The sequence below is a fragment of the Leptonychotes weddellii genome, chromosome 4 (assembly GCF_054177405.1).
Source record: "Leptonychotes weddellii isolate Sample4059 chromosome 4, ASM5417740v2, whole genome shotgun sequence".
NCBI classification, from domain to species: Eukaryota; Metazoa; Chordata; class Mammalia; order Carnivora; family Phocidae; genus Leptonychotes; species Leptonychotes weddellii.
The window spans coordinates 115,101,395-115,118,248 of NC_138372.1; the positions used below are offsets into that span (position 1 = coordinate 115,101,395).

At 37.3% G+C, this 16,854-nt stretch overlaps 1 protein-coding gene and 2 pseudogenes across 2 annotated transcripts in view; 2 read left to right on the top strand and 1 right to left on the bottom strand.

The window, feature by feature from the left end:
* Positions 1-241: 241 nt before the first annotated feature.
* Positions 242-1,284, top strand: LOC102736865 (spermine synthase pseudogene; annotated as a pseudogene).
* Positions 1,285-2,973: 1,689 nt separating this feature from the next.
* Positions 2,974-16,854, bottom strand: part of TRAM1 (translocation associated membrane protein 1) — a 32,231-nt gene continuing 18,350 nt past the window's right edge. For both annotated transcript variants that reach the window (XM_081816105.1, XM_081816106.1), the window contains exons 7-11: positions 13,919-13,989; positions 13,711-13,815; positions 12,738-12,881; positions 12,233-12,393; positions 2,974-4,547 (exon numbers count right to left, since the gene is read on the bottom strand). In XM_081816105.1, coding sequence (XP_081672231.1) covers positions 4,474-4,547; positions 12,233-12,393; positions 12,738-12,881; positions 13,711-13,815; positions 13,919-13,989 — 555 coding nt within the window. In that variant the 3' untranslated portion in view covers positions 2,974-4,473. The remainder of the gene's footprint in view (positions 4,548-12,232; positions 12,394-12,737; positions 12,882-13,710; positions 13,816-13,918; positions 13,990-16,854) is intronic.
* On the top strand, positions 6,024-7,508 carry LOC145721025 (small ribosomal subunit protein eS8 pseudogene; annotated as a pseudogene).

Genomic DNA, 16,854 nt, shown 5'->3' on the forward strand with positions numbered 1-16,854 from the left:
CTTTGAAATTCCCAAACCTGTCTTGTGTTGAAATTTTTATAGTAGATGACTCTTAACTGAATCACCTATCACAACAAGGGTGATCTTTGGAGAGAACCATCTGTTTAAGCATTACCCTAGAATTTCCCCCCCAGGATTAATTTTGAAGCTACTCCTTTAAAAATGTAAATAGGTGGACACTCCCCACTGGCTGCAGCCTGTCCTGCAGCCTCCGAGTCTCCCGCGGCCACCTCCCCCAGGCATGGCAGGGCCTCGCCTCACTCTTGCAACAGCATGACACAGCATGCTCAACTTCATGCTCAGCATCAAAGCTTATGGTGAGACCATTCTAAAAGGTCTCCTTTTAGATGACAGAGTCTACACAGCTGGCAAGACCATGGTTATTTAGCGACCTACATAAACAAAAATGGCAGCTTTGCCAATTTGAGCATTTACCCACATGGATTGGTGGTGTTGGGCCTTCAGAGTTATGATGGTGATTTACAAGGCCAAGAAGTTGACCGTCTTTTGAACAAAGTAGAAGAATGAAAGAACTGAGGACAGTACTGGGTGGGGGAAGCGATTCCCGCCCATTGTTTGCGGAGGTGCCATGGACAGATACTGGCCCACTGATAATGGTTGCCTGGTTGAGTATGACATAGATGAAGTGGTGTATGATGAAGATTCACCTCATCAGAGATTAAAATTCTACACTCGAAGCAATTTGGGAATATTCTCATCTTGGCGGGGATGTTAATCTGGCGGAGAGTGATGTGGGTATACCCAGGCTATCGTGGCAGTGGAAAAGACTATAGAGGCAAAGACGCACTGATTCCAGGGGGCGGAGATGGGGGCATATTATGTGAAAGTGTCAAACTGAAACCAAAAATGGTCACTGTGGTAGAGATTGACCAAATGGTAGTCGATGGATGTAAGAAATACATGCGAAAAACATGTGGCGACGACTGAGACAATCTTAAAGGAGACTGCTCTCAGGTCCTAACAGAAGACTGTATTCTAGGGCTGAAGAGAGAGTTTGATGATGTGATAAATGATTTGATAGCAGTTCCAATCTCTACATCTCCAGAAGATTCCACATGGAAGTTTCTCAGACTGATTCTTGACCTCTCAATGGAAGTACTGAAACAGGATGGAAAATACATGACACAGGGCAACTGTGTCAATTTGACAGAAGCCCTGTCACTCCATGAACAGCTTGGGCGCCTGTATTGTCCTGTGGGATTCTCAGAGGTCGTCTCTTCTGTCACACTTGGAATTGTATTTTACAGTTTGCAAGAAAGCTGAACCTTGAAGACCAGTGTCCCCTAATCATGTGTGCTGCACATAGCCCTCCTAACCTACATATGCTGCACATGACACTGAAACGAGTCAGGCAGTTGTGAATTCAAGTTTTCTTTTTAAAATTATTTTTAATTTAAAAAAAGCAAATGGCTAAGTATATTTTGATGAGGTAGGGTGTTACTTTTTTAAAAAGTCAGCTGAAGGATGATTAGACAGCACAAGCAAAGGCTGGTAAATGCAAGGAACCCCTAGAATGTGATTTTTGTTACTTTTTTTGTGTGTGGGCTGTTTTTGTTTTGGCAGACTTCAAATTTGGTCATTTGGAGGCATGAACATCATTGTTTTGTTCTGGAGGGAAGTTCTGGATGGTGTTTGTTTCCCAAAAAATTGACTTAGATATTAAAATTTGGTGCTTAAGAGAGTTAAGAAAAACCAAATAGCAATGCTTCGAATAAAATTATGAGAAAAAAATGCAAACAGGTGATCAATGTAACTATCACTTCTTAAAAACAATTTTTATTGTTGTCCATATGTAGGCAGGCAGTAGAACTAGTTTTCAGTGAAAACATTTGGAAACATCTTGTAGACACAAGATGTCAATGGCTACTGCTAACAAAATGTGCAACAAAAAATCTCTCCCATTTCTTCATCTACACAAGCTTTGCTTCAGGATTAGTTCTGATTTTGACTGTGTAGAATTACTGAATTTTAGAAGAATGCACTTAGGGTTTTGTTCCAGAATAGTCCACCTGGACCACCCACAACCATATTCTAAAATGCAAGCAAAAAGGCATTTTACAGAGGCAAACACTGACTCCCAAAATGGCAAAGCAACTAGTTCAAGTTTACTCAATGAATCTGACAGTTGTCCTGGCTCATGGTCCTACATGCTGCCATCAGGCTTCAAAGCTGACCTGAGGCCGGGTGACGGTGACACACTGCAAGATCTGGAGGCTTTCCTGAGGGCATTTGGGGTGAGGGGATCTAGAGCTTATATAATTTACAATCATACTTGTGTATATATGTGTGCCTATAAAGTTTTAGCTACGCACAAAGTGCTTTTTTCTTTCCTTTTCCCAAACTTGTGGTATGGTATGGTGTAGAACACAATGCTGTTAAGTAATTCCATAGAAAGAAGTTTCCACAGCCCAAAGAGATGGGAAACACTGCATGTTATCTCCCCATTGCAAACATTCTTGGTGGATCAGGAAGCATATTTGCATATAAAGGGTTGAGCAGTCCTGTAGTAAAGAAACTCAGTAGTCTCTGAATTTGGTTATTAACCATTTCCCGCCCCCCTCAGTAGCTCTCAGAAATTATATGAAACTAATCCTCTTTTTTTGCAGAACACTTTTTTGGGAAAGGCTATTCTAAATGTCTATCAAGAGTATACTCTTTAGGGCGCCTGGGTGGCTCAGTTGGTTAAGCGACTGCCTTCGGCTCAGGTCATGATCCTGGAGTCCCGGGATCGAGTCCCACATCGGGCTCCCTGCTCGGCGGGGAGTCTGCTTCTCCCTCTGACCTTCCTCCTTCTCATGCTCTCTGTCTCTCATTCTCTCTCTCTCAAATAAATAAAATCTTTAAAAAAAAAAAAAAAGAGTATACTCTTTAAACATGGTACATTTTAATGAGATTATGTCTTAAGATAGCATAAAAACTTGCTAACAATAAAGAAAACGCCCAGGATACAGCTTGTGAAAGTAAAAATTTTATTTTGATTGACTTCTCAATGTACAGTTCAATATAATGCCAGTTTTTAATGGCAAAAATTTGGTTCCACTGAAACTCCATGATGCTACAGAGAGCTACTACTTTTTCCAGGAAGTAAACAGCTGGAAATAGAAAAGCACAACTTTCTAGCAGCATGGCAACTTATTAAACTGCAGACCTAACAAGCCTGCAACTTTTATACTAAAAATGGCACAAACATGAGCTGGTGACAAAAGTGAGAAATGGAGAACAAGATGTGAACGCCAAAAGGAGCAGTATAGGTACTGTGAAGACAACAAAAAACCCAATACAGCTGTAAGAAGTTTTAAGGATAATTATAGAAAAGGGAACCAAATGTTTTACTCAAATGTTTTTTAGAGCCTTTCTGTAGAGATACAAATATATATATATATTTATCCAAAAATATGTTTTATACAGATAAATGCTTCTCAATTAAAGATGGGACCAAAGCTAGAGTTATAACATAAAGCACTGTCTTTTGTAAGACTATTTATCCAACTGAATTTTCAATTTCTTTAAGATTAGTGCAGTAAATGTTTTCCAAATATAATTACCCGACATTCTTTTTATAGATATAAATCAAGTAGGCATTATTTTTAAAAAGGGTTTGCAGGTTAAACAATATTTTTCTAAGATGCTGTGCATATCGACCTTATAACAAGCCCCATTAAGAATCATTATTAATAAACATATCAAAAAGGGCTATAGTCAGATTTGCTTCTTTATAGTGAATATTTAATTTTCTAATTTCCAGTTTACAAGTGTTGAAAATGCACAAGAAAGATTTTACTTCACAGGTACTTCTACGTTCATATATTTTGATTCAATATATATGGCAATAAATCTCCACACATTGTAACCAAGAGTATGTTTTCTTTTTTTTAAATGGGATGTCATATTAACAACCATTACCTATAAAATAAAGCACACAATTATTTTAGTGAATTTACAAATCTTTTTTCCCAGGTGTAAAGACTACAAAAATTCCTAAAAATTAGAGAACACTGAAAACATATTAAAGTTGGACTTCCAACTTTATAGTATTTCCATTTTACCCTGAAAGATAACTTAAAAAATATGACCTTGCTGGAACAGGCCATCTTGCTAATATAAAAAATTGGTGAGAGCAAGAAATTTTACCACTGATATGTAGAATTTTTGTAAATAGTTATCTTTCCAAATCATTAGAAAAACGTTCAAAGATAAAAAACAAAATAAAATATGGTGGTGGTCCCTAAACTATTTTGAAGGCAGGTAGCTTAGTCTAAGCTAAAATATTTTTCTCACTCATAGTAATCATCCTTCCCTCAAATGCCCTTTAAAAAAATGCATGAAACAGTACAATAGCAAGAATCAAAGAGCACAAACTGTATTTTTAAGGACAGAAAAAATCTCTAGTGCTGAAAGATATAGTAAAAAGCAGATTTCTTTGGGGACATTAATCAATTAGATTATAATTCATTATGAAGATTTCTCTTTTCTATTACGGGGAGAGTCTGCTCCATTTGAAGTTACTGTTCCATTTACACCATTTTCTGAAAAGAGAAAAGAATCAGTATTACTCTCTTTTATAAAGAAATGCAAATAGTATCACATTTATACATAAAAGTACCTTCAGAAAAGAAAATTTAAAAACCCAATAAATATCTGCATGCCCTTAGGTAAAACTTATTTAGCAGGAAATAGACCTTTACTAGTATTTAACCAATCATAAAACCTGGTAACATGTTAAACACAATGAACTAAAAGTAGCAAATTTTTTAAAGATTTTATTTATTTGAGAGTGAGTGAGTGTGTGAGGGAGAGGGAGAGAGAATCTGAGGCAGACTCTGCCCTGAGCACCGAGCCTGACATGGGCCTTGATCCCACAACTGAGAGATCATGACCTGAGCCGAAACCGTGAGTCAGATGCTTAACCAACTGAGCCACCCAGGTGCCCCTAAAAGTAGCACATTTTTTTTTTTTTTAAAGATTTTATTTATTTATTTGAGAGAGAGAGAGTGAGAGAGCACAAGAGGGGGGAGCGGGAGAGGGAGAAGCAGACTCCCCGCCGAGCAGGGAGCCCGATGCGGGACTCGATCCCGGGACTCCAGGATCATGACCTGAGCCGAAGGCAGTCGCCTAACCAAGTGAGCCACCCAGGCGCCCAAAAGTAGCACATTTTTAAAAAAGTAACTGTCAATTGCATCTCAGTAAAAAATAAAGCAATTACTATTGAAAGCAGAAAAAAGTGACAGAGAGAAGACAGAAAACTCTAAAAAACAATGAGAAGAATTTTAAAATAGTAGTTTTAAGAGCAGTACTTTTGGTAGCAATAAAGAACCTTTTCACATTTGTCTGTAAACAAAGTTCTTGGGGTTATGTTTCTTTAAAAGACAAAGTCAGTGTTCAGGATAACTCTTATGTTTAGGAGTGTACTATGGCTGCCTTCTTCAAGTTATGATGGAGATATCTATCAATCGATTGATTGATCTGTAATTATTGTTAGACTAACCCTCCCTCCAAAAATATCCATGAAAGTTGGAATACAAAAATGCCTGTTTGAAGGAAAAAAAAAAAAACCCGAAGGCTGCTCTGTGTATTTCTCCCATAAGGTATGTGACAATTACTGAATGTGCACACACAAAGGAAGACTCAGAGAAATCAAGCAGCAAGCAACTCCTATGCAAGTACAAAGCTAAACAGAGAACTGCTTAGTCTCATAATGACAGCAAGAAAAAAATCTGAACCCAGGGTCTGTCAGAGAAGACAGACTGTACAAATGGTTGATGTTCTAGGAATGAGGGCAAACTGGGAATAGATCAGTTTTGACAGGATAGAATGATCTACCCATATTCAATCCAGAGCCTCTATAAACTCGGCTAGAACCTACACACATTTTTACCATAAAACGTCCAGTATTCAATTAAAAAATTGCCAGGCATCCCGGAAAGCAAGACCAAATGACTAAAAATAAAGAGAAAAAAATGTATCAGGAACAGAGCTTCGTTCTTTTCAGCCAGCACCAAGTGATGGGCATCTGTTGGGATAACTGGCACAAGCCCTGCAAGACCAGGGGCAAGAGAAAGCCCTTCCACAAGAAGCAGAAGTATGAGCTGGGATGCTCTGCCCCATACACACAGTCCCAATCTAGGGAGGCAGTAAGAAGTACCCTGCCTTGAGACTGGGTGTGGGAACTTCTCCTGGTGCTGTGAGTGTTGGAAGCGTCGAAGAGGCATTACTGATACTGTCTGTAAAGGATCCAACAATGAATTAGTAGTCCACAAAGGCCCTGGTGAGGAACTGTACTGTGCTCATTGACAGCACACCATCCTGACAATGGTATGATTCCCACTATGTACTACTTCTGGGCTGCAAGAAGGGGGTTAAGTTGACTCCTGAGGAGGAAGAGATTTTAAACAAAAAAGAATCAAAGAAAATTCAGAAGAAATATAATGAAAGGAAAAAGCAAGCAACAATGAGCAGTCTTTTGGAGGAGCAGTTCTACCAGAGCAGGTCTCTTGGGTGCATTGCTTGAAGACGAGGTCAGTGTGGCTGAGCAGAGGGCTATGTGCTAGAGGGCAAGGAACTGGGGTTCTATTTGAGGAAAATCAAGGTCCAGAAAGCAAATAAATCATCTTCCCTCCTATCTTCAACTCATGTAATAAAGGTGTTTACTATTGAAAAGAAAAGAAAGGAAAAGAAAAGAAAAAGAAAAAAGAAAAGATCCTCAGCTGATCCACATCTGGAGTTATCAGACAGGGACATTAAAAGAACAATGAGTAATAAAAATAAATGAAAAAATGGAGAATTTCATGAGAACTAAAATCTTTAATTCTATAACTGGAAAACACAGTAACTGAAAATATAGACTTAATAAATGAATTTAATAGCAGATTAGGCACAACAGAAGAAATCAATGAAACAGAAAAAATACTTAGATTGAAACTCAGAAAAAAAAGGGATGAAAAATGCAGAAAAGCATGGGTAAAAAGGGTTTAAAACATATATTGGAGTCCCAGAAAGACAGGAGAAAGAGAATGGGGTAGAAGAGTATTTGAAGAAATTATGGTCAAGAATTTTCCAAAAATGATAAAAGAAGCCAAGCCAAGATTCAGGAAGCTCTATATGACAGAGAATAGGATAAATACAAAGAAAATCATACCCAGGCACATCAGTATAATTCCAAAAACAGAGACAATAATTATCAGACAATTAAATCCAATTATATGCTGCTGACAAGAGATGCAATTTATATTTAAGGATAAAGAAAGGTTTAAAGTAGAAAAATATAGAAAAAGATACACCATAACATTTTACCAAAAGAAAGCTGGTGTAGCTATAGTAGTAAATTCAGACATTTACTAGAGATGAAGATGGATATTCAATAAAAGGAAAGGATAAATTCAACAGGAATTTATAACAACCCTGAATTTTGATATACCTATAATACATCTTCAAAATATTGAAAGCAAAAACTGGTAAGCTACAAGGAAAAGTGGTATCTCCTGCAATAACTGACTGAACAAACAGAACTCTTACCAAATCAGTAAAGATACAGATTGAACAATACAACAAATCTGACCTGATATACAACATAAAACCCAAGAAATTCAGAAAACACATTCTTTTGAAGTCTAAATGGAACATTTACCAAAACTGAACACATGTTGAGCCATAATGAAAGTCTAACAAATTCCAAAGAACTGAAATCATTCAGAATATGTTCTTTAACCATAAAGGAATTAAGCTAAAATCAGTAACAAAAAGAAAACTAGAAAATGCCCAAGTAGTTGTAAATTAAATGATGCATTAATAAATGATTGATCCATGGGTCAAAGAAATCAGATTGGAATTATAATATCCTGAAGTGAATGATAATGAAAAAGACATATCAAAATCTATGAAATTCAATTAAAGCATTGCTGAAAGGGAAGTTTGTCTTTAATTGTAAGTAATTCACGAGATGGGCAGAAAATCAATGATGTAAAGATCCATCTGAAGAAGGTAAACCACAAATAACAAAACAGCAAATCAAGCCCAAAGAAAGGGAAATAGGAACACAAATCAATGATATGATTAGGAAAATCAACAAAAAAGCCCACAAATGTTAGTTCTTGGCAAATGGGGAAAAAAAAAAGAGAGAAGGGCATAAATTACTAACATAGGAAATAAAAAATACCACTATTCTACACAAATGAGTAAGAGGATATTATAATTTTACCAATGCACTTGCAAAGTTAGATGAAATGAAAAAATTCCTTGACAAACACAACTTTCCAAAGGAGACACAATAAGGAATAAAAATCTGAATAATCCTATTATCTATTAAAGAATGTAAATCTATAGGTAAAATATCCTCCCCTAGAGAAGATTCTAGGTTAGGTGGCCTCACTGGTAAATTCTTCCAAACATTTAAGTAAGAAATAATGCTGACATCACACAAAAGATAAAACTACCCAATACTTTTATTTATAAAGCCACCACAACCCTGACACCAAGATCTGATAAGAACATTACAAAAACAAAACCAGGCTAATTAGAGGCCAATCTTTTATATGAACACAGGTGCAAAAATTCTAAAAAAATACTGAAAACACCAATCTACTAAAAGTGATGAATTATCATCAACTTGAATTTATGTCAGAAATGCAAGATTGGTTTTACATTTGAAAATAATATATATTACCAAAAAATACACATCAATATCCTTTATGAATACAGACATAAAAATGCTCAATAAAATACTAACAAATCAAATCAAACAACATCTAAAGAGGATTATATAACATGACCAAATGAGATTTATCCCAGGAATGCATTGTTGCCTTAACATTCAAAAATCAATTCATAGTAATATATGATATTGGGCACCTGGGTGGCTCAGTGGGTTAAGTGTCTGCCTTCAGCTCAGGTCATGATCTCAGGGTCCTGGGATCGAGTCCCGCTCCCGCATCAGGCTCCCTGCTCAGCGGGGAGTCTGCTTCTCCCTCTCCCTTCTGCCCCTCCCTCCTGCCTGTGTTCTCTCTCTCTGTCAAATAAATAATTACAAAATCTTTAAAAAAAAAAAGTAATACATGATATCAATAAAATGAAGGACAGAAACCATTTGATGATTTCAGCAGATACTGAAAAAGCAAGTGACAAAATCTAACATCCTTTCATGATAAAGATACTAATAAACCAGAAATAGAAGGGAACTTCCTTAAGCTGATAAAGGCATTTAGAAAAACCCACAAGTAACATCATACTTAATGGTAAAGGACTAGATGCTTTCCTCATAATATCAGGAACAAGATGAGGATGTCTGCTCCCACCACTTCTGCTCAACATTGTTTTGGAGGTTCTAGGCAGGGCAATTTGGCAAGAAAATGAAATAAAAATCATCCAGATTAGACAGGAAGAAGTAAAACTATTTCCATCTGCAGATGACATGGTCCTGCATACTGAAAATGCAAAGGAATTCACACAAAAACCCCACTACTAAATAATAACCCTAAAAAGTTCAGTGATGTTGCAGGATAAAAGATCAATATGGAAAAATCAATTATATTTCTATATACTGGCAATAAACAATCCAAAAAAGAAATTAAGAAGACAATTCTATTTACAATATCATCAAAAAGAATAAAATACTTAGGAATAAAAAGAAGTGCAAGACTTAAACACGGATAACTACAAAATTTAACTAAAAGATATGAAAGAAGACCCAAATAAATGGAAGGACATCCATGTTCCTATTTTTCAAGGGAATCGACAGATTCAAAATAATCCATATCAAAAGCCCAGCTGGCTTTTGCAGAAACTGACAAGCTGATCCTAAAATTCATATGGAATTTCAAAGGACCCAGAATAACCAAAGAATGAAAAAGAACAAAATGGAGGACTCACATTTCCTGATTTCAAAACAAACTAGAAAGCAACAGTAATCAAGACAGTGTGGTACCGGCATAAGAACAGGCATAATGAACCATGAGAGACTGGACTCTGAGAAACAAACTGAGGGTTCGAGAGGGGAGGGGGGGATGGGTTAGCGTGGTGATGGGTATTAAAGAGGGCACGTATTGAATGGAGCACTGGGTGTTATACGCAAACAATGAATCATGGACCACTACATCAAAAACTAATGATGTAATGTATGGTGACTAACATAACAATAAAATAAAATTAAAAAAAAAAAAAGAATAGGCAAAAACAGAATTGAGAGCCCAAAAATAAATTCCTACTTTTTGATCAACTGATTTCCTCTCCCCACCGAAAACAAATTACTTATTCTGCCCTGGAAGCACTTGATCAACTGATTTTCAACAAGGGTATCAGGACAACACAATAGAGAAAGGTTAGTCTTTTCAACAAATGCTGCAGGGGACAACTGGATATCATATGTAAAAACAATGAATGTAAAATGGTGCAGCCACTTTTAGCGGTTCCTCCCGCAAATGTTAAATATACAATCACCGTTTGACCTAGCCATTCCATTCCTAGGTATATACCCAAGAGAGCAAAAACAGGTGTTCAAAAAAAAACTTGTACATAAATGTTTACAGCAGCAAAAGAGTGGAAACAACCCAAATGCAATTAGTAAGTGGATAAACATAATCTGGTATATCCACACAATGGAATAGTACTTGGCCATAAAAAGGAATCAAGTATTGGTATTTGCTACAACATGTATGAACCTTAAGTATAAGCTAAGTGAAAGAAACCAGTTGCAAAAGATCACAATTTATATGATTCCATTTATATGAAATGTCCAGAAAAGGCCAATCCACAGAGACAGAAAATAGGTAAGTGGCTGCCAGAGGCAGGGGGAAGGAAAGGATAGGAAATGACTGCTAGTGGGCATTGGGTTTCTTTTTGGGAAGATAAAAAGGTTCTCGAATTAGTGGCTCACACACTTTGTGAATATACTTAAAAACCACTGAGCCATATACTTTATTTTTTTAAGATTTTATTTATTCATTTGACAGAGAGAGACAGAGAGAGGAGGAACACAAGCAGGGGGAGTGGGAGAGGGAGAAGCAGGCTTCCTGCCAAGCAGGGAGCCCGATGTGGGGATTCGATCCCAGGACTCTGGGATCACGACCCGAGCCGAAGGCAGACACCCAACGACTGAGCCACCCAGGCGCCCCTGAGCCATATACTTTAAAGGGTGAACCTTATGGTATGTGATTTAGATCCCAACACAATGGTTATTAAATAAGTATCATTGAAAGAAGTTAAAGATAATCTAGGTAAATGGAAGTATATACCATATTCATGGGCTGAAATGCTCATTCCTCCCTAAAATGATCTATAGATTCAATGTAATTCCAATCTAATATCCCAGCAAGAGTTTTTTTTTTTGGGGGGGGTGGAAATTGACCAAGATGTACTAAAACTTATATGAAATGCAAAGGCCCAAGAGTTGCTGAGACAAGCTTGAATAGGACAGGGCTGGAGGACATAAACTATCAAATATGAAGACTTTTAAGGAGCAAACCAGAGTTGATATATTTTTAAAAATGAACTCCTATGTTACAATTCCTATTATAACACCAAATACTAGTTGAAAGAAGTACTGCAATGTTAATGCATTTTCAGTCAAAAGCCAGAAGAAGAAAAGAGGGTAGATGCAGGCTCAAAGATGAAGGATCAAGCAATCAAAAGTTATAGAAAATGCTGTTCTACTTGGAACTAAGATGGGGAGGGGCTGTAAAGAGGTTTTGTTTTTTAAATATGAGTAAGATGCTTGAAAGCACAAACTACCGCTTGCTGGGTTAATTATTCACAACTAAAACGGCCCATATACACTGGTCTAGGGGAAAACTTGGGAGAGAGAAATTTAGTGGACAGCTTTTGGGGAATAACTGACCCAGGGAATCAACAAACTGTTGAATGGGTTAAGTTTTACTTTGCCTCTGATTTTGCTAAAAACAGAATTAAAATTTTCCTTATAGAATTTTAGGGGCACCTGGGTGGCTCAGTCAGTGGAGTGTCTGACTCTTGGTTTTGGCTCGGGTCATGATCTCAGGGTCATGAGATCGAACCTCGTGTTGGGCTCTGTGCTCAGCCCAGAGTCTGCTTGTCCCTCTCCTTCCCCCTCTGCTCCTTCCCCTGCTCATGTGCACAGTGCTCTTTCGTTCTCTCTCAAATAAAAAAAATATTTTTTAAATTTTAATTAAGTTTAGAATAAGACCCCACTACATTTTTTTTTGAATGTTTTCTGCTTCAGCTTTTCCACTGCTTACTGAATACAAACCTGTTCCTTTTCTAGAAGACCTGCCTTTAGTCACTGTTGGTTTCTTCTTCACAGCAGGTGCCTGAAAAGTTGAATGTTCCCTCCACCTCCGAAGCTGAAAATTAATGAACTTCCACATCATGAATGCTTGGGTAATGCAAATGGATGCCAGGACAGCAATTCTGAGGATATTAAGGTTAATAAACAAAAATCAGAGTATATCAAAGCAATGCCATTGAATGCAGTGTTCTATCTTGCACTGACAGGATTATAATCTTGGTGCTGAATTCCCACTGGTGACAAGATGATGTTAATAAACAATTATCCCATTAATAGTAATCTCTAAATTCAAAGAAAACCCTTAGAATTTCAATTCAGACATACGCAACTGCAGCAGGTTTGAAATCAAATGAATGTATTCCCCCCCGTATTTGTCTCTTTATTTTTTTAAGATGATCTACATCATAAACGGATAATACATACTATATAGCAGTACAAAGTGAGAAAAATGTTAAATTGGCTGTACCTTACAGCTAACACATTGAAGTTCCCAGCACTGAAATCCAGTTTCTGATTCTCTGCTCTTGCAAGGCCAAAGCCAACAGTGAGTACTGAAAGAATTAAAGTCAGAAGTCTTCCCAAAACAAATAGAACTGCCCACAGAGAAAACCTGTAAGAAAAATGTCTTAAGTCAAATTCATAAAATTACAAAGATATGAATAGATTCTAATAGGCATCAGATTCCTACTAAGTAAATGCATATTAAAACAACATTTCTTTTTGTTCTGCAAAAAAAGATTCTGAAGTAAAAGGTTTGGGATATGCTATATATCACACTCTTGGAAATATATAACATAGCAGATTTAAGATTCTAGGAAGTTCAGTAAAGAAATAATTGACTTTTTGTTTAGCTGATCTTTTTTTTAATATAACTATAATTAATGATCCTCAAAACTACTGGTACATAGAATAATTTTAAAAAATGCTGGACAAAACAAAAGCTGTCCTGTTAACAGGACACCCAATTCCCACTTAATAGGCCTAGTTTTACTTTCTTTTTTTGTAACAAGTCATACTGCTCCAATTCTGTTTTCAGTCCCATTTTCCCATCGAAATATTTTAATATCTTTTAGGCTATATAATCTATTATTTCGTTTTCTTCTTTCCTATTCCTATTATCACTACCTATTACTCTTCCTCCAAAAGAAAAACATGCATTAAACAAAAGGGCAGTTGTAACAGAAAAATAAACCCCAAAAACCTTCAAAATTACAAGTTCCAATGTAACATCTCTCTAGCGAGGACAAAGAGGAGACTCCATTTTAGAGAATAAAATATCAACCTGAATTGTAAAATTGTTTCATTTTATTTAAAGCTACTACTAACAGCTGACAGAGTGATATAATTGCCCCCAGCATGGACCTTGGCAATCGCACAGTCCTTGGCAACACAGAGGTTGACTTCAATTACACAAGAAAGAGAAGGGCTAAACAACTTACCCTTTCTGATACTTTTCGTCACTAAAATAAAACAGGCGGGAAATGTGGAAAAGAAATTCAACAAAATAATGTAGCACCAGAAGAACAAGTCCTAGATGATTCAAGCTGTTAAAAAGACAAATTTAAAATGTAAAAATTATCAATTAAGACAGATCGACCCACTATCTACCCAGTCCCATTTACACATCCAAGCAAAACCCCAACTTACTTTAAAAGATAAGCTCCAGCAATGTGAAAGAGGTAAAGACCAATGTAGACAAGCTGACGAGGAATATCTTCCTGTAAATAGAGAGATGCATTATAGATTAAAACACGCCGAAACATTTCTGTGTACAGCATATTGTAGTGTTTCATGAAAATTTTATTACAGATTTCACACACACATACCCACTAAATTATGATGTAAAATCTAGCTTTTCATCTTGAGTTGCAGTCACAGATGTTTGTAAAAACTGACAGTGTTAGGGGTGCCTGGGTGGCTCAGTCATTAAGCGTCTGCCTTCGGCTCAGGTCATGATCCCAGGGTCCTGGGATCGAGCTCCGCATCAGGCTCCCTGCTCCGCGGGAAGCCTGCTTCTCCCTCTCCCACTCCCCCTGCTTGTGTTCCCTCTCTCACTGTGTCTCTCTCTCTGTCAAATAAATAAATAAAATCTTAAAAAAAAAAAACTGACCGTGTTAAACTCAATAAACACTTGTTAATTTATGAAATGCATATACATCTCATTTCTACTCTGGTTTTTGCTCTGTTCCATGTATATATGGAACATAGTTATAGTAGCCTGATATATATATATATAGTATCAGGCTATAGTAAACCTGGTTAGTACTATTCATGTACGACAGCTGCTAATTGCAATTTTTTAAATGGAGGGTTGATATTAAGTGGACTGAACTGTATTCCCCTGGAAGCTCATTAAACCATCTCTGGCATCTAGTACAGTTGAGTTCAGGTCTCTATTGGCCCTCTACGTCTCTTTCTACATTTCAGTAGTTACTTCTCCAAATCTTTGGAGAAAGAGTAGAGATTTTACACTTGTAGTTTTGAAACTGAAAACTCTTCTCTAGTAAGAATGGTACAAAAATGGGGTAGACGAACCATGAGAGACGATGGACTCTGAAAAACTAACAGGGTTCTAGAGGGAAGGGGGGTGGGAGGATGGGTTAGCCTGGTGGTGGGTATTGAGGGCACATTCTGCATGGAGCACTGGGTGTTATGCACAAACAATGAATCATGGAACACTTTATCTAAAACTAATGATGTAATGTATGGGGATTAACATAAGAATAAAAAAAAAAAAGAATGGTACAAAAATCAAGTGTTAGAAAGGCAGAACATAAGACAGTCGAATAGTACTATATATGCTACTATGTTTTGGGACTCTCAGGGAAAAAACCCAAGACATGATACCAAGTTGACAGTGGTTCTTCCAATTGGAGAGAGAACGATCTCTGAAAATAAGCTGTCTTAATTTTTAAACTTCCAATGAAATATTTCTTACAAAAGGAGAGAGGGGGGGGCGCTCTGGGTGGCTCAGTCGGTTAAGCGTCCGCCTTCGGCTCAGGTCATGATCTCGTGGTCCTGGGATCGAGTCCCGTGTTGGGCTCCCTGCTCGGTGGGGAGTCTGTTTTTCCCTCTCCCTTTGCCCCTCCCCCTCTCCTAGCTCATGTTCTCTCCCTCCCTCAAATAAAAATCTTAAAAAAAAAAGAGGGAGAACAGTATCAAGACTAATATGCTGAAGTTCAACCACAAGGGAACCTTTTTCTGGTCTTACAATCATTTTAGAACAGCTCACCTGCAGTGTTATAAATGCAATTTCACATGCTATGAATAGAGGTGTCACTGTATATACATGATATAAATGTTTCCCAAAGTGTGGTTTTATATTACTGGCACCACACAACATGATTGTGGATAGTACACAACAAAACACTTAACCATAATTTTAAATAAAATATTTTAAATTAAAACAAGTGGCATGTGACTTGGTATGGGAAATAGTACCATATTCTTCAGATATGTTAATCTAACATATTTAGATTAGATAACAAATCTCCAAATTTCTGAGGAGAAAAGAGAGCAGGGGGACTCTTGATACTTACAACAAAAGCTTTGTGGTTTTTTAATTGCTGATTGAACACTAAACTCTTTATTAAAACTGTGTAAGTCAATGTAACTAATTGCTGGAATAACTGCTGGAAAAACTATTTAAAAAAACTATTTTTGGGGGGGTTAAAAAAGATTTAATTTGGGGTGCCTGGGTTGCTCAGTTGGTTAAGTGACTGCCTTCGGCTCAGGTCGTGATCCTGGAGTCCCAGGATCGAGTCCCACATCAGGCTCCCTGCTCAGCAGGGAGTCTGCTTCTCCCTCTGACCCTCCCCCGTCTCATGCTCTCTATCTCATTCTCTCTCTCAAATAAATAAATAAATAAATCTTAAAAAAAAAAAGATTTAATTTTAAAGAAGAAACACAAATTTTAAAAATACATCATTTAACAGAGAACCTAAGCTGCCTATTTTTTTCCTTTCTGACAAATCTAAAAACACTTATAAATTACAAACTACTTTTCCGAAAGCCATTCTATTTCTCTTATCTTTTGTCCTTAAATCTCAACCTAATTAGGTAAGGTGAGGTTGAAGCTTTTTTCTTTCTTTTTTAAGATTTTATTTATTTGACACAGAGAGAGAGAGAGAGCGCGCACAAGCAGGGGGAACAGGCTGAGCAAGGAGCCTGATGTGGGGCTGGGATCACGACCTGAGCCAAAGGCAGCTGGTTAACCAACTGAGCCACCCAGGTGCCCCTGAAGCTTCTTTCCTAAATTCAGGTTCAACTTTGCATTTTAGCCTTGCCCTTTTTTGGTAGTCAACCAACTGAGCCAATAATGAAGAATAAAATACCATCTATCACAGGCTTCCATCTTCATAACCATCAAATGCCTAGCAATAGCTTTTTAAAAGATTTTATTTATTTGAGAGCGTGCGAGAGAGAGAGAGAGAGAGAAAGAGAGAGAGCACTCAAGTCGGGGGAGGGGAAAGAGGGAGAAGGAGAGAATCTCAAGCAGACTCTGCACTGAGCACGGAGCCTGACATGGGGCTTGATCCCAGGACCCTTAGATCATGACCTGATCTGAAACCAAGAGCTGGACG